This window comes from Leiobunum rupestre, chromosome 4 (genome assembly GCF_980474605.1).
Source record: "Leiobunum rupestre chromosome 4, qqLeiRupe1.1.hap1, whole genome shotgun sequence".
Taxonomy (NCBI): Eukaryota; Metazoa; Arthropoda; class Arachnida; order Opiliones; family Sclerosomatidae; genus Leiobunum; species Leiobunum rupestre.
In genome coordinates, this window is record NC_143387.1 from 24,393,502 (window position 1) to 24,420,417 (window position 26,916).

A 26,916-nucleotide genomic window follows, 5' to 3' on the forward strand; every position below is an offset into this window, starting at 1 on the left:
GGCCCGAGTTATCTAACGACTTGTAATGCCTTTAAACAGGTGCCGAATTTTCTACTATACCAAAATAGTCAAAGGCACTCGGGAAATATTTCCACACTAATGCTTTTAGACTTTATATAGGAAAAATAAGATTAAAAGTCACTGAAGTTTTACCCTCGCAAACCAAATTGCGAAAAAGAGAGGGTGTGTTTTAGCCAACAACCCGGGAAAAAAAAGGTTTAAAATATTTAAACTTCCTAACTTTAGTTTTAAAAAGTAAGAACGAAGAAATAAAATAACACGGTAAATAAAGGTATACGCGAATTTAAAAGCTCTTTTTCAGTTTACTTTAGCGCGAGGATAAAATAAAATCGAAAAGTAAAGATACTAGCCTTAGCTACCGACAGAGAGAGAGAGAAGTTACTATACTAAACAAACGCCGAGAACTAATGCTTTGGAAATCTTCGATAGTGGCAGCAACGTGTGATAATGGCTGCCAGATATATAGAATAACTGCCTATAGGAATCACTTCGAACGGGGTATACTCTCTAAAGGTCGTACTAAGTGAAAAGCGCAAACCGTACCCTAGCCCCTACCTTGGGCGCGAGTATAATTTGATATCGTCGAGAGTACCTGAATCCCTGCGCGAAAGATTCTCAGAGCCATCGTTCTCTCGAGTATAAAGGAGAAGTCTGCGAAGAGGAAAGAAGATATATATAAAATGAATCGGAAATACTAAATAAAGTGTCAAAATACAAAGAACGAGAAAAAGTAGCGCTCGAAGATTTTTAACTCGTTTTTTCCCTCTCGTATCTTCTTTACTCGATGTCTTTTTATTTGCCGAAGCAATAAAGAGCCTCCCCCGAAATAAGAAAAACTTCCAAACGGGTTCAAATTTAACCTCTGAAAATGTGACCTTTTGAGAATTCAGCCTCACATGGCACTATATAGGTGATGGGATTAATTTGGAAAAATAAATTTAATCAAAAGAAAATATACCTATGGTTATAAGTAACGTAATATCAATAAGTATATCAATAGACGCTACAATAAATCATTCTCCGAAGAAATCGCCAAGTAGTAATATTGGGAAAAATTATCACCGAACTGATTTTTATGGGTGAAAACTCGGAACCACTCCCGCGTTGAGATAACAAGTTCTGACCCCATGGGTTAAAGGGGTTTCCCGGATATCTTCGGTTTCCCCTTCCCATAAAAACTAGTAGAGGTTAATGGTAACAGTGTAGGGAGCTGTTGGCCATGATGGGCTTGCCACCACCCTCCTTCGCATTGTAACCCGGCCACCTGAATTAAGGCATTAAAACGTTCTTGATGACTTGGGTCTAAGGTGGTGCCTTGGGTATAGCCTAGCTGATAATAATTATTATTTTATTAATATTAGCTATTGCTAGGTTTAGTTCTTAGCGCAGAGCCCCCTAGTGTCTAAAAATGCCCAAAGCGGAATATTATTGTACTACCAAGGACGATAACACGCTACTCAGTTCGATTGCGAGTCTTAAATTGACGAGTTTATCAGTGTTGAAAAAAGATTTTGTCAGGAAATTAGTATTAACACAATAGGAAATGTGATTACTTTTGCTATTGTTAAAATATTTTGACAAAACACCCAAGACTACGTAGATCAGTATATCGCGAATCGGATAGGGGTTAAGGATTTGTTTACGAATTCAGATTTTCGGGGTGTCGTAAAGAAACCCATTAACGTAAACGGAATTATTTAGGTAAATCTTACTCAAAGCCGGGCCCGCAAGAATATATCTCAAAGCAAAAATCCTAAAAGAGGAAAACACGACAACACACTTAAGAATGAGATGGTCATATTTAGCCCCCTTTAGCAAAAATAGATCCGGAGAAACTTTAGAACATAACCGTTTTTCACGCGAGCTTATAGTCGGTTCTCTCCCTCGCCGAAACGCGCAAAGTCTAGCCATAAACGGCCGCGTTTGACGGTCCGTCGTCAAACTTCAAAAAGCATATTTGGTCTAGCACGGGAGGGCTACTCTTAGAGCGCTAGCGGCGACATCTTGTTCCCTTCCTTCCGAGTAAAGGGGGTAAAAAAGCGATTCGCGCGACGTCTAGCGGTACCTGGGGGAAGAGCAACTTAGAGCCGTCTCATAGGGTGGTCTACTAAAAGCTTTTTAAAGTCTTTCTGTTGGGTTTGCGACGGCCATCATTGCGCACCGCATCGAGAACCACCAAATGCTAGCAACGACAAAAATCCCAAGCGAGATTCTATGGCCGAGTATTCAATTTCGTCGAGATTTATAAACCCCTCCCGGAAGGATTTTTAGATTTCCAGAATAAAATCTTTTTTTGTAGCTCCGCTTGGTTTTCCCTCTTTTTTCCATCTTCTCTATCCGCCAACGAGCCCAAACAAAGTTTCAGTCTACTTTAATATATATTACACGAGCCTCTAAATATACAGGGTGGAAGCCTCAGCCGTGGTCCAGCTCTGGTACTTCTCCTAGTACACCAGAGTACTGCGGGTGGAACACTTCAACAGGCGCTGGTAGGCCAAAAATAGACCAATGAGATAATTGGAAGCCTCAGCTGTGGTCCAGCCTCGGTACTTTTCGTAGTCTAAAAATAGACCAATGGGAGAATTAGAAGCGCATCTTCCAAATGCTTTATCGGGCGATTGGATAAAGATGCGCTTATAATTATCCCATTGGTCTATTTGTGGAATACCAGCGCCTGTAGAAGTGTTTGACCCGCAGCACTCTGGTGTACTAGGAGAAGTACCGAGGCTGGACCACGGCTGAGGATTCCACCCTGTATAGTCGTGGAAAAACCTAGGAGTTTTTGGTTACTCGAAACGATTTCTGTATTTTCACGCGCGACGGTGATGGTAGTCCAACGCGTAGAAAATCTACGAAAACAAACTTAGCGTGGACATATTCGACGCGACGCAAACTGTACTTGTTCGCTAGCTTCTATTCCAACGTCGAGTGACGGTCGCGGTAAAGTGTTCCTAGAAGAGATTCCGGGTTTCCATCCGCGTCTCTCTCGGCTGGATATATCCCTTCTCGCCCAAAGTAAAGAAAAATGCTCTTCAAAAGTACATTTGGTCAAATCATTTATTTCTTATTTTCATTTTAGGCGGGCTGCAGGCGCTGAGGAATCGCCCTTCGCGGAAGCATTTTCTAAATGAGCTTTTTATTCAACGGGCGAAAAAACGAAACGCTACTATTCTGTATAAATTGTAATAAGGCCTCTTTTCAAGCTGTTTTAACATTGAAAATTCGAGCAATTACGATAAATGAAATACGTCAAATAAATAGAGCTTTTTTTCTTTCGTGCGATCAAGCCACGCCGATCGATATAACTTCGAAAATTAACGATCTGCTTTTCAAATTGCGTTTTTCTTTTAATATAGATGGCACCAGTTCCCGGGTATTTAAAATAAATCATTCTAGATTTGAAATGAAAAATTTTGGGCAGCCTCTTTAATGTACGCGTGTTTCAGGGATCCCAGCTAATAGTGCTCAAAAATATGCAGGAATTATCGGCTAAAAATTCCAAATTATACGATAATTATCGAATAAAAATTCAAAATTATACGATAATTATTCGATAAAAATTAAAAATTATACGATAATTATTCGATAAAAATTAAAAATTATAAGATAATTATTCGATAAAAATTAAAAATTATAGGATAATTATCAGTTAAAATTTGGAAATGATAGGATAATTATCGGTTAAAATTTGGATAAGATAGGATAATTATCGGATAAAATTTGGAAATGATAGGATAATTATCGGATAAAATTTGGAAATGATAGGATAATTATCGGATAAAAATTCGAAATAAGATAATTATCGGATAAAAATTCGAAATAAGATAATTATCGGCTAAAAATTCTAAATTATACGATAATTATCGGCTAAAAATTCCAAATTATACGATAATTATCGAATAAAAATTCAAAATTATACGATAATTATTCGATAAAAATTCAAAATTATACGATAATTATTCGATAAAAATTAAAAATTATAAGATAATTATTCGATAAAAATTAAAAATTATAGGATAATTATCAGTTAAAATTTGGAAATGATAGGATAATTATCGGATAAAATTTGGATAAGATAGGATAATTATCAGATAAAAATTCGAAATAAGATAATTATCGGATAAAAATTCGAAATAAGATAATTATCGGATAAAAATTCGAAATAAGATAATTATCGGATAAAAATTCCAAATTATACGATAATTATCGAATAAAAATTCAAAATTATACGATAATTATTCGATAAAAATTAAAAATTATACGATAATTATTCGATAAAAATTAAAAATTATAAGATAATTATTCGATAAAAATTAAAAATTATAGGATAATTATCAGTTAAAATTTGGAAATGATAGGATAATTATCGGTTAAAATTTGGATAAGATAGGATAATTATCGGTTAAAATTTGGATAAGATAGGATAATTATCGGATAAAATTTGTAAATGATAGGATAATTATCGGATAAAATTTGGAAATGATAGGATAATTATCGGATAAAAATTCGAAATAAGATAATTATCGGCTAAAAATTCCAAATTATACGATAATTATCGGCTAAAAATTCCAAATTATACGATAATTATCGAATAAAAATTCAAAATTATACGATAATTATTCGATAAAAATTAAAAATTATAGGATAATTATCAGTTAAAATTTGGAAATGATAGGATAATTATCGGTTAAAATTTGGATAAGATAGGATAATTATCGGTTAAAATTTGGATAAGATAGGATAATTATCGGATAAAATTTGGAAATGATAGGATAATTATCGGATAAAATTTGGAAATGATAGGATAATTATCGGATAAAAATTCGAAATAAGATAATTATCGGCTAAAAATTCCAAATTATACGATAATTATCGGCTAAAAATTCCAAATTATACGATAATTATCGAATAAAAATTCAAAATTATACGATAATTATTCGATAAAAATTCAAAATTATACGATAATTATTCGATAAAAATTAAAAATTATAAGATAATTATTCGATAAAAATTAAAAATTATAGGATAATTATCAGTTAAAATTTGGAAATGATAGGATAATTATCGGATAAAATTTGGATAAGATAGGATAATTATCAGATAAAAATTCGAAATAAGATAATTATCGGATAAAAATTCGAAATAAGATAATTATCGGATAAAAATTCGAAATAAGATAATTATCGGATAAAAATTCCAAATTATACGATAATTATCGAATAAAAATTCAAAATTATACGATAATTATTCGATAAAAATTAAAAATTATACGATAATTATTCGATAAAAATTAAAAATTATAAGATAATTATTCGATAAAAATTAAAAATTATAGGATAATTATCAGTTAAAAATTTGGAAATGATAGGATAATTATCGGATAAAATTTGGATAAGATAGGATAATTATCGGATAAAATTTGGAAATGATAGGATAATTATCGGATAAAATTTGGAAATGATAGGATAATTATCGGATAAAAATTCGAAATAAGATAATTATCGGATAAAAATTCCAAATTATACAATAATTATAGGAACAAAATTTGAAATGATAGGATAATTATCGTATAAAAATTCGAAATTATAAGATACTTATATAAAACAAATTTGAAATGATAGGATAATTATCGGATAAAAATTTGAAATGATTGGATAATTATCGGATAAAAATTTGAAATGATTGGATAATTATCGGATAAAAATTTGAAATGATAGGATAATTATCGGATAAAAATGGCTAATTATAAGATAATTATTGGATAAAAATTCCAAATTATAGGATACTTATAGGATAAAAATTCCAAATTAAAGGTTATACTTATGGGATACAAATTCAAAATTATGAACACTGAGGAAATGATAGGCGTGTAAATTACACAATTACATTTTGCGGCAATAACTTAACGATAACATGCTAATTCAATCAGAACGACGTTAATATTGACCTTGAAAAATTAAAACACTTCGTCCTTTGCTAGCCTTAATTTACTTTTTAATAATAATTCATGTTACTTAGCAAATTGACCTCAAATACATAATAACCTAGTGTTGTTAATTTTCCGGAAAAATAAAGTGCGGAAAAAATTTCCGAATTGTGGAAAATTTTCCGCAAATCGGAAAAATTAAAAAAACCAAAAATTTATTACTTTTTAAGGGTTTTTAATGTTTTTAACTTTTTATCGATATAAAATGTCTAATATCAGTAAAGATACTACAAAACATTAATAGCGTTATATTGTTAATCAGTTTAAACTAGTCTAGAGGTTTAGTTTTACTTTCAGATTCGAAAAAATTAGGCGAAAATTCCGCTTTATTTCAATTTGCAACAATATATTAGACTAATCTTCGAATGAAAACTTTTTTTTATTTTTTTCGGAAAAATACGGAAATTTTCCTGAAAATGAGGCCTCGGTCATTTTCCGGAAAATTTTCCGAGCGGGAAATTTTCCAACTTACAACACTATAATAAGCCCTTACGCTTCACAGTAAGTGGCGAGATCCTTGTATCTTTAATAGGAAGAGAAAGGACAATTTCCTCGTTTATTAGAAGGCAGGGAAGATTGTGTAGATTACGTCGAAGCTATTTTATTCCCTGGGAATATAATTGTACAGCAGCGAATTACAATGGCAAAGTGAAATCGGATTTAGGGCTTTCTCCATCTTGATCCTCCGTCGGCGCGCGGATGGAAAAGGGGTTACGGAAGACGCTTTGAAGTTACTTCGCCAATTCACAGTTTCGTGGAAAACCCCGCCTTCGCTTTGATCTGGATCTCCCGAGTCCGACTGCGTACTCTACTCTAGCTCGTAGCAGCCGGGTTACGGCGCCATCTAAAGGCCGAAAGGAGTTACGAAGGGATCCTTTGAAAGCTGAGAAAATAGAGAACCGGGGATTAGGATGAGTGTATAATGGAAAAACGAGAGAGCCCCGACCAACGTCATCCTCTCACGCTAAAGGTTACGTACAACAATCTCGAGAATACAACGGATATCACAAGGAACGTAACATACATTTATAGACGATTATCATTTGGGATAATTCGATTCAGAACGTAAAACGTGTTTACTATGTTTGAAATTAAATACCGATTTCTCACGTAGTAACTATACGAATGGAAATAATTATTAACCCAAGGCACCACCTTAGACTAGGGCTGTGCGAGTAGTGGTTTTAGGCAATCGAGTCGGTTATCGAGTATCAAATTTTTTTAATCGAATATTCGAGTCGAGTAATATTGAAGTCGAGTCGAGTAATCGAGTACTTGATTAAGGGGAAACTTTCTCTTATTCGAGTCGAGTAACTAAAAAAAACCTCGAGTAATATTTTTATCGAGTACTTGATTGGGAGCTGGTTTTATTCAAGAAATTATCCAATTAAATTTAAAAGGAGTATAAAGTAACTTTCGATGCTGTAAAATATTCCTTTAATTAAAATGAATCAGTTTCCACAAATTTGTAGGTACCGTTTATTGTCCGCCCAAAAAGTTGTAAAAACTCCTCTTTGAACTTTGATGCAACGAGGATAAAAAAAAATACTCGAAGATTTTAGAGAGCAGCTTATTCAAGTAATCGGGTAGCCGAATATACAATTTTTTGGTACTCGATAATCGACGAGTATTCTCCAATTACTTATTCGAGGTCGCGATCGAGTACACGATGATGTTCGAGAAGTTAATAAATTTAGATGGACTTATATTTCCGTAAAAATGTTATTGCAATGTTGAAAAAATTAGCCAAACATTCAAGGAAATAAATGATAATCGCGGAATTTGTCATACATCTAGAGTTAAATTACCTTCAAAAAGTGCCAAGATAAAATTGAATTCCCTGACCTTTCCCCGAATTTTGACCAATTCTTAAAATTCCTGACATTTCCCTGACTTTTTAGGCTAATTTTTAAATTCCCTGACTTTTCCCTAATTTCAATGTTTTCCCTGACGTGTGGCAACCCTGATTTAGTATTAACTTGTTAGTATTTGTTTACGGTTGAAAAACTACACAAATGAAAACGCTTAAAATAAACTACGTAATATTTGGTGTACGTTGATGTCATTTTTTCTGAGAGATGGCGTCAGTGCGTCATCTCCTGAAAACGAACTTCACCGTGAGCACCACTGTACCGCTGGAGGAACACTTTTACAGGCGCTTTTATGTGTTTGACTGCTATTTTTGGTTTGAAAGGGGGTATTAATCTGACATTTTAGAATAAATTTGAATATTATCAATTCCTTCTCACAATATTTCTTAAAAAAATGGGCTATTTTAGGAAAATGAATTTTAAAATAAAATATTGCGTAATTTAGTTATTAAGTAATGTTTAGTTAAAACTCTTGACGCTTTGATTAATAAGCATACGTAATATTTTACATTTTTATACAAAAAAGAGGTCGTGAATTAATTAGAATAGGAAAGGGGATTTGTTAAACTAATCAGGGGGTGCCTTCGAACAACACAAAACATAAATCTTTTTAAAAATTCAAATTAACAAATTGTCAATTGTAACAAACAGGTCTGTATAATTTACAGCGCCAGCTACATGACAAGACTCCACCCCCCCCCCCTCTTCCAGCGCCCACCCGCGATAAACTATAGGACAACTAGCAAGGGGAGGGGGGGTCAGTACATTTTAGACGTCCATTCTCCATATTTTAAAAGGAGCTCGCGATTTATACGAATAAAGGCGCTCAACAACTGTCGAAACGAAGATGAATATTCGCGCTTAGGTAATTTATATTCAAAAATTCGCGCGCTATTAGACTGCTGGGTGGATACGAGGGAAGTGCCGACGGCGAAACCGAGAATCGATATATCAAGTATGGCGGACATATAGCGGCCGCGTCCGCCGAACCTCTCTCTGGCGCGTTCGCCACCCTGGCTGCAATCGGTGGAGATGAACCCGGAGATCAGTCCCGTAGATTGCTCTTTCTAAAACTCACCATTTGTTCCCCCGCGATTGCTACCCTATGTAAGCGAATTTTCTGTCGGGGGGGCTTGGATACAGATGCGTCCCAACGATAAGCCGGGGACAGGGGACGATATTATTTATAGCTTGAATAATGACAATATCATTCAGCCAAAAGGGGTTAACGTCGAACTTGGTCGGCAAGTAGCGCAACTTCGCCAGAAACGCGACTAATAGAAGCTTTCTATATCTCGGGAAAAGCAATGACAAGCCCGGCCGATAGATAGCGCCACTTCGGAGATGAAACAATATAATATTCTTTCGGCCTCTTTTATTCCCAAAACGGAACAACTTTTGACACTCTCCTCTTCGGCGGACTAAATTAATATTTTCTCTGACCTCATTTTTACGAAACTTCGCCACGACCGAAAGTAGCCAAAATGGTCTTCGCCCAATTAATTTAAACCAGGCACTGCTCAAAATAAGTTGAGCTAATTAGATTACTCGATTAAAATAAATTTGAGATCCGTTGTTTTGAAAAGCGAATTTTTGACTTTCGGTGTATATATTTTGTCTGCACTTTTGATATCATCAAAGCGGTACTAAATTATAATTATTCACTTATATTCCGATTAAATTTGATTTTAAATAAAATATTTACTTTTAAAAGGAGCGAAGAACCGCATTATTTTTTAACGTTTAATCTCTATTTAAAAAACTACAAACGCAAACTAGGAAATTAATATTTGCTTTGCTTCGACGCTTTTCTTAAAAACACAACTCCAAGTAACTAAAAGTTAATTACTAAACGGACGAAAAGATTCGCGATTAACTAAAATAGAATCACGCTTGTGGAAAATTTACAACGAATTAAAAAAGACAGAAGAAAATTAATTAATTTAAAAACACCAAATATACATAGAGTAATAAAAAAACACAAGCCGTAATCAAAACTATGTTAACGTCCTCGATAAAATGTCAATTTAGACGGGCTCCTCTTAAAAGGGGCGCTGAAAACACGCGCGATCAGAATAGAGAGAGCCTGAGAATGACTGAAGGCAGCGAATAAGGAAAAAAAACCAGCCGAGAGAGATTAGTAAAAGAGTGAAGGAAAAACTCGGGCGGCGAAGTCTTTGGGACTGTCTTATTAAATTATCATAACGTCTGGGCGCATCCACTTTGGAATTTCGAGAATTTAATTATAGGTGGGGATGGAACTCTTTAGTTCGCCTCAAAACTGCCATCTACGCCCCCCCTGCTCCGCATTAGGTAGCTAGCAAAACGGCAGCGCCCTCAAACAACAGAAAGGAGAAGCTTGGCGATGGAGGTATCCGCCTCAGAATAAACCTACAGCGTATTTCTACTAGTACCGCTCGTACGGGTCAGTGAAGGCAGCGAATCAACCAGTCCTCTTTTATTAATAAAAAGAATAGATGAGACAAGCGCCTTTAATTCAATATGGGAGGCGAATTTCTTGGCGTAATTGAGAACATATACGGATAAAGCATTTGCCCGAGAATGTATATTCAAATAGTCCCAATTACATTTAGGTAACAGAGCGTATAGACACCAACCGGGCTGAGGTAGAAACACGTCTAAAATTCTAATTATTTGTCGTCTACCGAGGTGTCTAATTATTATAGCATTCAGCCTTTATAATAAAAAAAGGGAGTGATGTAGGGAAAATGTGTGAACTCATCACAACTAGTTTTCGATCAAAATGAAGGTCGAATGGTTTCCGCGCTATTTCTCGTTCAATTAACTTATGGTAAACTAGAAATAAAATGCCCGTTCTTTGAGCAGAAGAGAAACTGCACGCAAAATTTGCATTAGGTTTAAAAGGGTAAACATACGCAAAGCGAAACTATAATGAGCGCTTGTTTGCGAAACATAGCACTGTCTTCATTTAGTCATTAAATCAACAAAAATGCCTTTTTAATAAGGGATAATGGCCATCCACTACGTTAATTTAAAAATAAAGGTGCCCTAATAAGTGTCCAGTAAGAGTATTATTATAGTTGCCTAAAGCTACATTTTCGACACCGGCAGGGTGACCAGGGAAAGGCTTTGAATATTTTGTAGGAAAAATAGGAATTTTAGAGGCGAAATATAGAAAAATATAGGAAATGAAAATGGGCGAATTATAGAAAAATATAGGAAATAAAAATGGGCGAATTATAGAAAAATATAGGAAATAAAAATGGGCGAATTATAGAAAAATATAGGAAATAAAAATGGGCGAATTATAGAAAAATATAGGAAATAAAAATGGGCGAATTATAGAAAAATATAGGAAATAAAAATGGGCGAATTATAGAAAAATATAGGAAACTAAATAGGCGAATTATTGGAAAATATGAGATACTAAAAAGGGAAAATAATAAGGTTATAGGTCTTTCTATAAAATAAGCTACGCTTGCTAAACTTGTTTTCATGTAGCTCATTCGTCACGAAATATGTAGAAGTTCATTTCCGTTTATGCTTAAAAACCGGGTGGCTCGTCGAATTTACTCATATGTCCAGGGCTTTATGTAGTTAAATGTCATCGACGCAGCGGCAAAATCAAAACCAGAAGCAAAATGCTACTTACAGCTAGTCGCAGTCTATTTGACAAGGTTGTGCTTATAATATTGTTTTTGCCCCCCGCTCTCGATAAAACGTTGGCATGCCCCTGGTCAACTAGGAGCAACAAACACAGCACCCCACACAAGGAAAACGCAACCCGTCAAAAGTCGTTTATTTTCTAGTGTACAGTTTTCATTGGTTAGACGCTTAGCGCCTGCTGCCGTTGGATGGGGAAAATTGAGAAATTGTCTTCCCCCCGCCCGTAAAACGTTCAGCGTAAAGGCTCGTCCAATGAAATTTGTATACAACACTGCGTAAGCGTGTTTAAAGGCTAGCTGCGTTCTCTGTGTTTGTTGCTCCTAGCTTACAGGAACTCCTATCATTGCACATCGGTATACTTTGATTCGAATCACCTCGAATATTGATAATTTTTTGTTCACCGTTTTCTTGCATTTATTGGATCACTAAGTTGATTTACAAAGCCCGTACATTTCAAGGTTTTGTTCGAAAGTAGCAGTGTTTTCACTAGATGTTTGTTTTATGACACGTACAAAAAGTGCTTTCATTTTCAAAATAACGCGAAATTATAGGCGAATAGGTGAAAATAAAGGAATTTATAGGATGACGTACAGATGACTTCAAATTTAAAACCAATCGTTTATGAGGCCTACCACTTCAAGGTGTTCCTTCATTTTAGAAGTTTAAAGAAAACCAATCGGTTCAAATAAAACTAATAGCATAATTTAGCTAACTACAGATTGCCTATATATATAAGCTATATAATTTTCGCTGGTTCTGGGATTTCGGGGTAAGGCAAGAAGAGTAACACTGACGTCTTTTTACTCTGATCGAGTTGGGGTAAAAACATTTTCACAAATGGGTGCCAGTAGTCAATTTATATTCAGTTACAGATTAAGAAAGCCAAAATATCTAGAATATATGGCGGAAAGATATTAGCACGGATTTCCGGTAAATTGGGGGCGGGAATTTCGAATTTGGCCTGTTTACGGTTAAATTTCTAAGTATACCCGCGCGCGTTATATAATATTGGAAAATACCGCCTATTGCGTTTTATTTCAAAGTGATAATTGATTAACATAGATAAAATTTAAAAACAGCTGCCATAATTTATTTTAGTTCCACAAGCGAGGCATAACTAAAACAAATCCGTACAGGGTAAGTAAAAAACGGGTAATTCCGAGATAACCACGTTGACGTACATAAACGTGCGATTTGATGATTGTTTAGGAGTATAATACTAAAAATACGCTATAGTGAAGCTTAAAAATAATAATCTACAATAAATATTTGCTGATCACTTTCAAATTTACTCAATATACTTTCGTAAAATGGATTAATATACCACGCGTAGAAACCTTAAGGAATTCGACAGAAAATAGCCCAAATTCGAAATTTCCGCCGCTAATTTACCGGAAATTGGTTTAATTTAATTTAATTGGTTAATTTCTTAACCTGTCACTGATTATAGTACTTAAATTTTAGATAAGCGGACGATTTTATCAGTTTACTCTCTATAACCCTACTTTTGAGCAGTACAAAGAGTAGCTCCCATACAAATAGTTGATGGCGTAATTATCACCACCAGAACAAGCGAATCGTTTAATTTAGTGTAAAATGTGAACATTTTTTATACCAGAACAAGCGAATCATTTATTTTCGCGTAAAAAAAGTGTACACCATCTATACCAGAACAAGCGAATCGTTTAATTTAGCGTAAAGAGCGTACACTTTTATAGCAGAACAAGCGAATCATTTATTTTCGCGTAAAAAGTGTACACCATCTATACCAGAACAAGCGAATCGTTTAATTTCGCGTAAAAAGTGAACACTTTTTATACCAGAACAAGCAAATCGTTTAATTTAGCGTAAAAAGTGTACACTTTGTGCCAGAACCAGCGAAAAGTATCCACCTTATAAAATTCTGAGCGCAGTTTAAAACAAGGAAATGGGATGGTATCGGTTTATCAACGTATTATCACAATGCTTTACAAAAACGCCCCAAAACCTTTGGTCGTTTTTTACACGGATGAAAATGAGAGGTCGTTTTTGCTTTTGAACAGCGCAAAACTAAAAACCAAAAAAAGGGCGATTCTCGAGAAGAAATATTAGGTTTTGTTTTGCAAAATATTTTTCTAACATTTGCCTTAAACTAATATTTACGAAAAAACTCGGTGCCCATTCCGCGGAAAGAAGGATACAACAGCGTTCCTTCTTGCAGGGCAATTTCTTCGGACTCATATTCATTCATTCTTTCAGAAAGGGGGTGGGAAAGAATGATATATAAAACAACGTATGTAGATTGCAAACATTCAGAAACGGAAAAATTTAAATTGTATTTTATTTCCGGAGACGGCGCGGTCTCGAATTTTTCTCGTTATTTGTTATTCGATATTTACAGAGGAATCAGTACAAAAATATATAAGGTATCTTAAACATCGCCGTATAAAGTAAAGATTTATTCAATTGGGACGTTTATTCTCAATAACAAATAAATTTTTAATTTTCTCCGGATACTTAAAGCGATAAAACTAAAAACTTTCCTGGCCAGATTAAATGGAAATGCAGGGAAAAAACGGAATGAAAAGTTTAAAAGTGAAAAGCAATTTACGGATTTTCCTAGAATACGAAATTGGGAAAATATTTCGCAAAACAAGATAGAAAATTGTGATTAAAAACAACGACCCTACTGGGATGTTTTCAGACTTATTTAAAAATCGAAAAGTATACTAGCTACATTCGAGAGAGAGAATTCGCTTTTGACAAGAAGTTCTATTAGAATGAAAAAATGTAGAGCTACTAAAAAAACCACTACACTTTTCCTTAGAGGAATGCTTATTCAGGGTTGCCACAAATTTTTCAGATTCAAATTCCCTGACTATTCCCCGTTTTCCCTGACCATTTTAAGAAATTTTCCCTGACTTATTAAGGCCAAAATTTTTCTTTTATATTTTACTTTTATCAGAAGTTAAAATAATATAATAATATAATAAATTTATATGGACTTAAATTTCAGTAAAAAGGTTATTGCAATGTTGAAAAAATTAGCAAAACATTCAAGGAACAAACGATAATCGTGGAATTGTCATACATCCAGAGTTAAATTACCTTCAAAAAGTGCCCAGATAAAATTGAATTCCCTGACATTTCCCTGACTTTTTAGGCCCATTTTTAAATTCCCTGACTTTTCCCTGATTTTCCTGTTTTACCCGACGTGTGGCAACCCTGTTATTCACGTTGTCAAAAATTGTATATCTTCATTGTATATATCACGTAAATAATATAATAAAATTAAATTTTGGGAAAAATGTTCTATAAAGAAAAACTATACTATCAATTGCCAAAAATAACTTATATCCTTTTAATTTCAGCGAACATGATTTTCTGATACAAAAATTATCCAGACCAAAATATAGAAATCTGTTTCCCCTTCCATAAACACTTTTTGAGGTTAACTGTAATAGTTAGTGTAGGGAGCTGTTGGCTCGTAGGGCTGGCCACCACCCTCCTACGCAATGTAACCCGGCCACCTGTTTAAAAGGCATAATAAGTCGCTAGATGACTTGGGCCTAGGGTGGTGCCTTAGGTATTAGCCTAGCTGATTATTATTATTATTATTATTATTATTATTATTATTATTATTATTATTATTAGTATTTGTTAAAGGCCTAGGTTTTCTTCTGCCAGTCCCCCTTTAAATTAGGCCAACATGTTCAGCGGGTGGCCTACCACCAGGGTATTTGTGCTCCACTAAGTTAATTTAAAAGGGGACAGACAGAAAAAAACCTAGGCCTTTAATACTATACCTTACGTAAGAGTTGAAAAACAGTGGTATTATTGTATAATACTTATACAAAGAAGTGGCAGGGAAGGGGAATGCAAAGATAACAGTGAGTAAAGCGGACATTGGCTGGCAGACAGCGCTATTTAGGCGGCTCGTACGGTAAAGGAACTCCTTTCAGCATCCTTTTAGGCGAACAATATTGAACGTCGGACACGGATTTGCGCCGGAATGTACGCTTTGCCTTTGCTCATAGGCGAGTGAGCCCGCCGGTGAAGCTCCTACACCAGGCGACTGTCGCGAACGAGCGAGAGCTTAATGTTTACATAGTAGCCGAGTCCCGTGAAAAGAATACCACGCAAAAGAGCCTCCACCTCCGTCCTCCTTAAAGCCGACTGTAAGATCAGCTGGCAGTCGAGGCCCGAGTGAGGCAGACCAGTTTTGGGGAATGGGCGAGACGGCCGTGGTCTTAGCTACTAGGGAGAGCCCGGAGTCAAGGAGTAGAGGATCAATTTACATGGGTCATCCGTCAACGGATCGATCTTTTTGTTAGCACTCTTTTTTTCGCGTGCCGTTCTCTCCCTTTTCTTATTCTTTCGCCCCTTTTCCCCCTCTTCTCCGCTCGGTAGGGACACACACGTATTTACGAGGGTCGGGGTGCCATCCGCCCTCGTGCCTTGATAGGCGAGAGAAAAACACTTGGCCAAGATTGCGCTCTCTGATGGTGGTGAAAGAACCTATTTTAGGATCCCTACACCCCGGGAGAAAGTGGAAGGAGGGGGGGCCTAGACATTCATACTCGCCCCCCCCCCGACATCCTTACCCTCGCTGTTCCTTATTGGGAATCGAGTAGAAACAATATCAGTTTCCGTCGCCAATAGCGACCCCCGTTTTACGACAAAACTATTCAACGCTATATATTTTTTCCAAGATATCCCCAACTCAAATCACGCGACCGACGTAATGGTAAATATATTACGCAGATCGAGAAGAGAAAAAAAAATATCGTTTGAAAAAAATGCGACTACAAGTGCGGAGATTGGTTTCGCCCGTTTCTCAACACGAGGTTTGAAAAGGCTCTCTACAGGGTGTTTCAAAAGGTGATGCGAAAAATTTAAGGAGTTGTAGGGGGGGAGTTTAGAAGTAAGCCTGTTTTTCCCCATTTTCCTACGATGAATTAAAAGAGCGCCAGAGAGCTTCAAAGTACGCAACAGGCCCGTCTTAAAACCTTTTGGGGCTCTGGGCTAAATTATTTCTTAAGACCTTTTTGATCCCCAGCGGTCAGTCTTTGTATGTCCGTTGTCTAAATTAAACTACACAATAATCAAACCAAAACTTTTAATTTCAAAAGTATAACATTAACATAGGCCTACTGAAAATAAGATTTTTACTGACAGTGACTATCTTTTAGGTTTTAGAAATTGTTGATACCGTAGGATACGCGATGTGGCGATGAGTCAAATTACTTTAGACGTAACTAAAAGATACGTAATATTAAATTAGCATAAATAATATTTAACCAACTAAACCGTTATCCCTAGAGTAGAGACTGTATGACAGGCCTTTCCGGGGCCCTAAAACTGGTTGGGGGCCCTGGGCTGTAGCCCATTTAGCCCATGCCTTAAGACGGCCCTGGTACTCAAGGCATACTAGCCCCTGGAAGAAGGCTGCAATAAGCGCAAAACCAAGCAGTAGGGACTTAAAATACTGTTTAAGTTTACTATTTTACGCTGGCTACCTCGATTTGTTTACAAAGTCCTTTTTACCTATCACACGAAGCCAAACCTAAATATTCCTATTTCCCTGCTGCTTGGTTTTGCGCTTGTTGCAGCCTTCTTCCAGGGGCTAGTAGGCCACACTTTGAAGCTCTTTGGCGCTCTTTTAACTCATCGTAGGAAAATGGGGAAAAACAGGCATACTTCTCAACTCACCCCTACAACTCCTTCAAATTTTTGCATACCCTTTTGAAACACCCTGTATCTCAGTCGAAATAGCGCTCGTTTTTAAATTTAGCGAAACGTGATATATCAAGGAAGGAAAAGTTCTATCTATATAAAGAGACTTATTACGGCTAGCTAGGCTTCTCTCTAACGTCCACGACATGCCTTTCGAGAGACATTGTCCTGGTCACGGTTTGACGTTACGAAGAGGCGGTAAGCGCGTAAGGTTCCTTTCAATATGTATGAGCTTACGCTAGTAATGAACAAAAATACTAATCATGCAAAGTTGACGCGAAGGAGTGAAAAAGACAGGAGCGTAAATGGAATGTGGTTACGGAAATGTCACGTACGAATAACGCTATCGTTTTGACATTAAAGGATGCGGGGAGGAGAGGACATGAGAGGAGAAAGAGAGGAGGAAGAGAGAGACAGACAGCGGTGGAAACCGACCATAGATACCTCGATGGGAGTGAGTCCGTGTCTGGTGTCCTGAGCGTGATGATGGTTGGGTAAGCGCGTCGGGTGGCGGTTGATGAGGACGTCATCGTACGTGACGCCGTTCGAACCGGTCATATCGCAGTGGTGAGCCTGGTGGGGCTCCGATTTGCATGGCAAGAAATTCTGAACCTTCTTCTTGTGTCTATTCGAAAAGGAAAAAAAAAGAGAAAAAGTTGTTTAATTAAAGATACTTCACGTTTTGTAAGCTTAATTATCTAGATACGAATAATCCGTAAAAAGTCCCGTACACTCTGAAGAATAATTATTTTAGGAATCTCGAAATCTTGGGGCAAAAAAAACAGAAATCAAAACTAAAATCATGCTTTAAAGTTTCAAAATCTGTTTCTGATTTCTGAAATCACTTTGATATTCTAAATCACGTACGCAAGTTTTTGTAAATGCCAGACTCCATGTTAATTACTAATAAATCGTTCATATTAAAATGGTTTACATAAACCTGACAAATATAGACATTAAAATTGTATCTGATATTAAAATAAATTTTAATTTTAAATAACCTCAGTATAGCTTAATTAATCCACAAAATTTTAAATAAAAGATTACATTATCTAATTTCCCATAAATACCGAGTGTCTTTATTGTTAGGTTTTTTTTAACGAGGGAGAATAATTGTTCTTTTCGTGTTCAAACAAAATTAGGAGCCCCTTTTGAAGTACCTTCGAAATGGCGGGACTTAAAATAAGGGAGGTTAAACCAAGTTCAAACGGGAACGTTAATTTAGCTCCACGAAGCCTAGAAAGCTGGCGTTCGTAGCACACAGGTAGCTCAATTGAATAGAAATAAAAATGACAAAAATAAAGGCAGCAAATTAAAAGATAACGTATTCTTTTAAAGCGAGCGCTTTTTGTCTTTTTGAAGTGCGTGATATCGACATAGAACTGACTATTTTACGGCCAAAAAGAAACGGCTCCGGCCTTCTAAGGTTCTCGGCCTTTACTGTTCTTTTCCCCCGCGATTTGCCTTTTCGCGAAATGAAGCTCATTCTTTACAAATGGCGGCCGCCTCGGGCTCGCTATTTACTTGATCGAGAAATGTCCTCTCGTCTGAATTCCGAATCAGATTCGAGACCACAATCGAAGTTTCGTTTTAAGGAAAAATCTACAAAGACAACGTGCCCCCCTACACTCCCCCCTCGGGTTCGAGAGTCACGACCTTTTGATCTCTTTCAAAATACTTTCATTTTTGGAGTTGATTATTCTCTCTGAATTTCGGCAAATTCCGTGCCATCATTTGACACGCGTTTGTTGGGAAAGTTTCCAGAGCTTTTCAAAATTATAGAATAATTTTACGATTTCAATTAAATTAAATTTACTAAACCAATTTTCATCGTCTAGATTGACCAACTGACCGGTCTCATATGACAAGTTTGAAATCGAAACCTTTATATTTATCGAGAATTTTATACAAGATCCACTGAAACCACAGATACATTTCGCGGATAAAAAAAGTTTTTTCCAGCTTTCGATAGAATAAACGCTTAAATAAAACCTCTTCAGCGATTTGTATAGAAGTAATAATACCGAGAACCAGGACATACTTTATATTTGAAAGCGCGCGCTGCTTAATATTTCAATATAGAATTATGGCTCGTTCCATTTCGCACGCGCCTCCTGAAATTCAAAAATGCGCGCGCGCTATCAAATTTAGCCTAAATCCAAATAATACTAACATAAGCACGTGACTATTTTATTCAGTGACTCACGCGCATGCGGGTAGGGGGGGGGGGGAGAAAAAAGAGCGGCATTTATTGAAGTGCCTATTACGCTTAAACCGGTTGCGGTTTAAATCAACCAAGTCAACCCAACCACATTATTAGTTCCACACAAGCAAAATATATATTTAAGAAATATATTTTATGACTAAATATTTTCCCAAATTGAAATTGGGACCGTAAATACTTTAAATTTATCATTTATTTATTTCAGAGATAGGCAATGCCCAAATTTATGGGGAAGGGCCCGAACGATAACAAAAGATTTTCATACACAATGTATCAACGTTTATACTTGTCAACTGAGCGGTGGCTGATAAATTAAGAATCCAAATTAATTACTCTCCCTCCCCCAAGGGTCCAAATGGGTATGAAAAAAGTTCTCAATTGCTACGTATCAACGAAATAGGAAATATACTGTAACGCCACTGTTTTGGGCCATATGGCTAAAGGGGACCCCAAAATGTATATAATAATATTTTCTGACGACAATTTCACGGAACAATATATTTCAATGTGGAATTTCTACATGACAAATGTTTTCCCGAAGTTGATGAAATATTCGGGTTAAACTCAATCTTCTATAGTTAACGACAAAAATATTCAACAACCCCAATGAACAAATTAAGTCTTTAATCGTACAAAGACATAATTCGAATTACCGTTTACTCCTCCACATTCGTTTAACAGACAAGTTGATAAAAGTCCTTAATGGGTGATTTTTTCGTAGAAGCGCACTCGATCATCTACGGATACGATAAAGAATATTAGTCGAAGGGAGTTGTCGAAAAGGAGCTTGCTCCAGAGTAAATCTTATTAGAAGGATCGGCGAGCGGTCTTATAGCTCTTTATTCGTCAATGAAGCATCGTCCAAAGAGAAGGGGGGGGGGGGGGCAACCCTTTCCCTTCGCAAACTAGGAAATGGAATATCTAGGATGCCCTAATAGGTAGAGAAAGTCTTAACGTCGTTATTCCGAAGAATATCGTAAAACGACCCAAAACGCGCTATGAAAGGTATAAAGATCAAACCTCTAATAAGCGCGGACGCCCGCTTTCTCGCCCAGTGCCAACCGAGACGGGGCGCGGCCATTGAAAATGGGAGGCTCGACACCGGCACCCTGGTCTCCGGGCGTGCCAGCCGCCCCTGCTAGTAAATAATGGATAGATTTTAGAAGGGAACGGGCGAGAGAGCTCTTTCGGCGGGTTTCGGATTCCTGGGCTCTTCTCGAGTCGCGTTTAGCCTTTGACTGCGTTATTTGGAAAGCAGGGAGAAAATTAAATTTGCCTTCCTCGCTCAGCCCCTAATTCGAAGGCCAAGAGCCAATAAAGGAAACTGTTCGCGGCCCGAGTTTCCTCGGTTGCGCGACGCCCCCTACGATAAATAGAAAGAACTAGCTCTGACACATCGCCCAGAAAGCCTATTAAGAAAGCTAGAGCGAGAAATGAAGAAAAAAAAAAGGAGTCGACGAAAAAATCATATTTACGAAGAAACGTTCTCACGATGGAAACTATATTACCGCTTTAGCTTTATATTACAATTTCGGAGTGGTTAAATTAAATTATATACGAATGATATTTGTCACGAGCCCAATTAAAACTCCATAAATTATTCGACTTAAAATTGGGCCCGAAATTAGGAGCGATTAATTATGACCTTACACTTTACGAAGTATGATATGAAATTATGAAAATTACAAAAGTTGTACACCGATTTTTAGTACGCCTACGCGTTGTAAACCTTCCATCTGATTTAAAGCCTTTAAAAGTCACTCGATCACTTGGGCCTAACGTGGTGCCTTGGGTAGACTAGCTGATTATTATCATTATTTATTAAATAGAAGTGAAGAAAAGCACATTGTGAAAAACTAAATGAAAAGAGACTTAAAACGGTTTTAAAATTCACAATTTCTTAATTTAAAAATCCAACGTTTCGGAGGAACTCTTCCTCCTTCTTCAGGGATTTTTACAAGTCGAAAACGGTTTTAAAATTCACAATTTATTTATTTAAAAATCCCTGAAGAAGGAGGAAGAGTTCTTTTCATTTATTATTTATTAATTTATTTTTATTTAAAATATAAATAATTTATTAATAATATATATATTATAATATATTACAAAGAATGGAGTTATTAATACTAAGGTGATATATATTAGGTTATACATTATATAATAGAATATTTAATATAATAATAATAATAATAATAATAATAATAATAATAATAATAATAATAATAATAATAATAAAATTGTTACGGCTAGCAACGATTCTTGTCCAACACAACAAAATATCTTATATATTTATATATCCCCTATTTCGTGTAGAAATTATTATTTATATTATATTATAATATATAATAATATTGTTCTGTAAGATAGAGATAAGTCAGCTCCCAATACGGCTAGCAACAATTCTTGTCGAATATTAAAAAAAATACTAACGAAAGTAATGATGAAAGTATATTGTTTGAGCCGATTCGAGCTTAACTCGGGGGTAGTAGAGCGCGAACTAAGCGATTTTAGGAAATGTTTTGAATCGCGACTGCCTTTATTGCTACAGATATGAAATAATTAATTGTCCAGTCTTCCTCTTGTCAAGAAAGCCAGCCAGGCGAGAAGACATCCGAGGTGAGATTAGCAGTAGGCGTAATAAGAATAATACCCCTCCGCCAGAGGGCGTCGAGACAAAGGTTAAAATTGAAGAGAAGCAACGTTTAATGAATTGAAAGTCTGGGCAACGGAGGAAAGGATTATAGTACCTCGAGACACTCGAAAATCGAGTTCCACGAGATTCCCGAGTCGGCCAACTCCGGAGATTAATATCACGGAACGAGTGGCACTGGGGCTCTTCAAAGACGAGATGGCCAATTTAAACTCTTAATTTTAATTGTCAAACCGTCTCTTCTCAGAGAGCGGTCTCGACTTAAAAATGAAACCCCATTCACCGAGAGTGTACCGGCGCCTTTAATGAAATTACTCTTCGCGAAACAGAGGGACCCGAGTTACCTAAGAGAGGAGCTTAAACCTTCCCCATTGACCGCGATAGCGAACGACATAAATCTCCGCAATTCGTTGGCTTCAAAGGGGGGAAAATTCTATTTCTAAACAACGGGCAGGCAATTTTACCTAAATTCGTTTTGACTTTTAAAAGCCGTTCATTTGGGACGCGAACAAAGTGACGTCGGCCGATTTGATTTCGCCATTGAGGTTTTCTTCGACCTTTCGACGATGGCCTGGAAATTACTTTCGGGCTCGATCCTAAAGTCAGAAAACGCGATAAAGAAGAAGTCATCCTTTTGAAAATAAAAGGAGAGCTCCCTTGGGTGATCTTTGTTCAAAAGGTATTTCTGCCTCCCCCTCTCTTCGCCGGCCATAATGTACGAACACAAAGGGGTGCCCGTTCAATATGGTAGCGGCTGCCTCGGCCCAGAATGGAGAGGATAAAAAATCCTTTTCTCCAAGTTGCATCTCTGCTCCGAGCGGATAAGAGCGACGGAAAATAGAGCGGCACCCGGTAGGGGGAAACGGGGCGTCCCAGGACCACCAGGCCGGAGGGGGTGTGGGACACGCAAAAACAGGGACATCGACGGCCGGCCGATCCACCAACAAAAAAACGATGAAAGAAAATGGGAATTTGCGGATGAGGAGCGAAACTAGGCCAGAGCAGCCGAAAAAGAGGAAATATCTCCTCTCTCCAAGAAACGAGAATCAATGAGGGGAGGGGTGATGGGGGATCCTTGATCACCATTTAGCTAGCTCGTTTTTCCATCCACGTCCTTCTGAAAAGGGACTTCTCTCCCCGAGTAACAAACGGAGATATAACAAAGCGGCCCAGCTCTATAGCTCCCAAAATGCGCCTGCCTCAATCTTGAGAGTCCTATTCATTCTAGATATAAGTCAAACCAAGTTATTTTCTACTAATTATAAGTTAGCTCAAGGTTCATACATCTCATGGCTACCCGATTTCCATGATATTTCCACGGATAATTCTGGGACTTTTCCAGGTGCGAGATAACCACAGTTAAGACTAAGATTTACAAAGTACCTAATTTCATGATTGTTATTTAAACTTAATTTGATTCCATAGTATCATATAAAACGTGTAATAACAGGGTTTCCAGTTTTTTCACAATCAAATTCCCTGACTTTTCCAAGTTTTTCCTGACCAGCTCCAGAGATTTTCCCTAACTTATTTTGTAACAAGATATTTTTAATCTATATTTTAGTAAATGTTTTCTATTGGCAACCGAAATTAAATTCCCGGATTTTATAACCATTTACAAATTCCCTGACTATGCCAGGAATTCCAGGTTTTCCAGGTACCGTGGCAACCCCGAATAAAGTAAAATATTATTATTTGGGCAAAACGGTAGATACATTTTGTATAAGGAACTAATGGATGTAAATTTGTACTCATTTTCTGAACCCTCATAAATTTCCCCGATTTTTACAAAAACATATCGACAGAAAAGTCAGGGAAATTACCAATCTAATTCCCTGATATTTCCAGGTCTGTATGAACCCTGTAGTTACAATCTTTTAAAAAAACGACAGTAATTAAATTAATAACATTAATTTACTTCAAGAAGCTATTGGAATTTGATATTTCTTAAGTAGGCCTGAAATTAGTGTAATTAATAGAGAAATGTTAAGTACGTCAAAGCCGTCATCATTGATTGTGGGACCCGGTGTAAACGGAGTTCGAGAAAGAATATCGTATAACTGTCACATAAAGGTACGAGGAATGGATGGATTGAATCGGACCGAAAAGGACGAAGCCAAACATATCCTGTAAAACAAAGGAGATGACGTAATGGTGCCCCTTTTCGTACGGAATGAATCGCGCTTCCGGGAGAGGACCGGAAGTAGGTTTAAGCGAGCGTGTCCCTTCCCTGGCCATTGGTCAAAGGGTCATCGCGAGTTTTTCAAATAAATCGGCGGCGGCGTTTCCGAGGGCTATTTTCACCGCAACTCGGACCAGGGTCAGTTTGTGATCACACGAAACAGACACTAGTAATGGACTATCGATTTTTCTTCTGGCTGCTTTCGCGGGGGGGGGGGGGGGGGCTCTTTTTATATACAGATCCTTACTCCTCCATATTAACTTTCTTCCGGTCCTACAAGGCTGACTTTTTCCAGCGAGTAAGAAAAAAGGTACCATCAGAAAAAAGAGATCGGCTCGGGAAAGAACCGGTGTACGCTTCCAAAGCTATTCATTACAGAAGCCGACCACCAAGAATTTGAGGATTCCAAAGTCTAAGTCCCTTTTCGTTCCTAATATCTCAAACCCGCAGCCGCCCGCTTCGTGTACGAAAGACTCTTGTCCCTCTTTTTACCTCATACGAACGGAGAGAAACTTTATCCGGAATAAAACCGCGTTTTCTCTTTCTTTATTCAGTTCACATTTTCCATCATCCATCGGTAAACAACGTATTTACTAAAAAAATTGCTTTCAAATTACGTGGGCTGATCTGTGAAAGGATTCAAATATTAAATATGGCCTCAAATACTTCGAAACGTATAAATACAAATTAAACCCATTTGCGTCAAGTTTCAAATAAGCTCATTCGAAAATTTTACAGATTTTAATTATATATTTTCATACATTAAATATATTTTATCGCGAACTTGAAATGTCGATGGGAAAAATCAGACAACTCATATATATGTTTTTTATTTATTAATAAAAAATGATCAAATTCCTTATATCAAGCCCTCATTGCTCAAATTTCCCGATTTAAAAATTACGTTTTTGCGCGTGACAGTACTTTTACATTGTGAGGTATAGCAGACTTATTTACCCGCTTTTACACCCTAACATGGCAGCGTATTTTCACGCGCAAAATTAATTTTAAGATCCCCCAATTGCTTATATGTTAGCTCTCATTACTCGCGACAAAAAGTGAAGGTTAAGTTTTGTCAATGTTTCTAATTAATTTCTCAATTTTTTTTATAAAAAAAAAGTAGTTTTAACCATGGATTTTATTTGGTGGTTAAATCCGTTTTAAACCAGGGTGGTTTAATCCAGTCTGGCTGGCTCTTGGCAACCCTGGTTTTTCGATTTTAAGAAAAACCAGAAAATTAACAACCATGTTTTAAATGTAAATAAAGTGTGAACAAGAGTATAAAACAGCTTTTATAAACATAAGTATGTGCTTTGTTTTATCTTTGGGTGTAAATTAAGTTTATAGCTACCTCAATTTTTTTTAATTTCTTAATTCGAGCTGGAAAAATTAACAGTGTTTAATAACCCATACAAAATTGATATACGAAACCTCTTCGCAAAATAAAACAATATTACTATAACGACCTAATAACAAGACGGCCCAGGCTCAAATTGTCGTACACTCAACTGCAAAATTGGATAAAGCCTGGTGTAATTGCTGTTAATTGTATATAAATACCTATGTAAAAGAGTAACTAAAAACTACACAAAACAAACTAAGCCTTGGCATATGATATAAAAGAGCGGTATATTCACCACCTACATCTTCAACAACGACCGCATCGAAAAGAACAGTTTAATCCCTCTAGACATAAAATGGGAAGAATGTTAAAAACTAAAATATTCGACCTCTTTAAATAATGAAACGACGAAAACTAAAACTCGAGAATGCCACCCCAAACGACTAATAAACTGAAAAGTCAGTCTAATATCCTCTAATACCAGACGGGACGTATTAAACCAAAGTTCATTTTTAAGCCGAGGTTGCTAACTATAACTGTATAGCTTATCGGCTTAGAGAAAACTGAACTCGGCGTTTTTACGGGCGTCTGAAGAGGGTATTAGCCTACTTTACATCCTTAAGTATCACGTAAAACCACTGGATGAACTTAGTAAAATCTGGAATACGAAGACTATCTTAAGGAAACGAAGCATTCGATTCGCTAAACGCGGGCTTTCCCTCAATACGTCAGAGTTCGGCGTGTGGAACACTTCTACAGGCGCAATAGACCAAATGGTCTACTCGTCGCCGTTAAAACAAAACCACGTATCTTTTCGGTGACCTTTTTGAGAAAAATTGATTTTTAATTTTGCAGGGACTTGTGAAATCGCGTGTTAGGTTTTTACATGCGAGTTAATTTTATAGTTAAATAATTTCGTTTCAATATAGAATTTATGAGGATTTTAATTTAAAAATATTTTTTTAAAGGGGAATTTTTAGAGATACATGTTTTCGCGTCATGAAGTGAAATATGAGCTGAAAATAAGCAAGATACGTGCTTTTGCGCGAAATGCGTTGTGAATATCAAACATGCGTTTAATTGTTTTCTCGATTTAAAAAAAAGGAATTCAATTCCAACCTATTAATGTTTTTAATGTTATATACGTAAATTGGGGAGTAGAATCTAAATATGTCAATTTTTACCAAACTACGTATCTCAAGTTACGTGGTTTTGTTTTAACGGCGACGTACTTATCTAATATACGATAAGTTAAGTTAGAAGAGACCACCTATGGA

The 26,916-nt window shown here is 36.4% G+C and overlaps 1 protein-coding gene across 6 annotated transcripts in view; it reads right to left on the reverse strand.

Annotated features, from left to right (window-relative positions):
* pxb (putative Hedgehog signaling attenuator pxb) overlaps positions 1 to 26,916 on the reverse strand; it is a 291,061-nt gene that overhangs the window by 24,359 nt on the left and 239,786 nt on the right. For 5 of the 6 annotated variants that reach the window (XM_090173160.1, XM_090173165.1, XM_090173159.1 and 2 more), the window contains one exon: positions 17,677 to 17,866. In XM_090173160.1, the coding sequence (XP_090029286.1) occupies positions 17,677 to 17,866 (190 nt within the window). The remainder of the gene's footprint in view (positions 1 to 17,676; positions 17,867 to 26,916) is intronic. The other variant, XM_090173164.1, reaches the window with a different exon arrangement.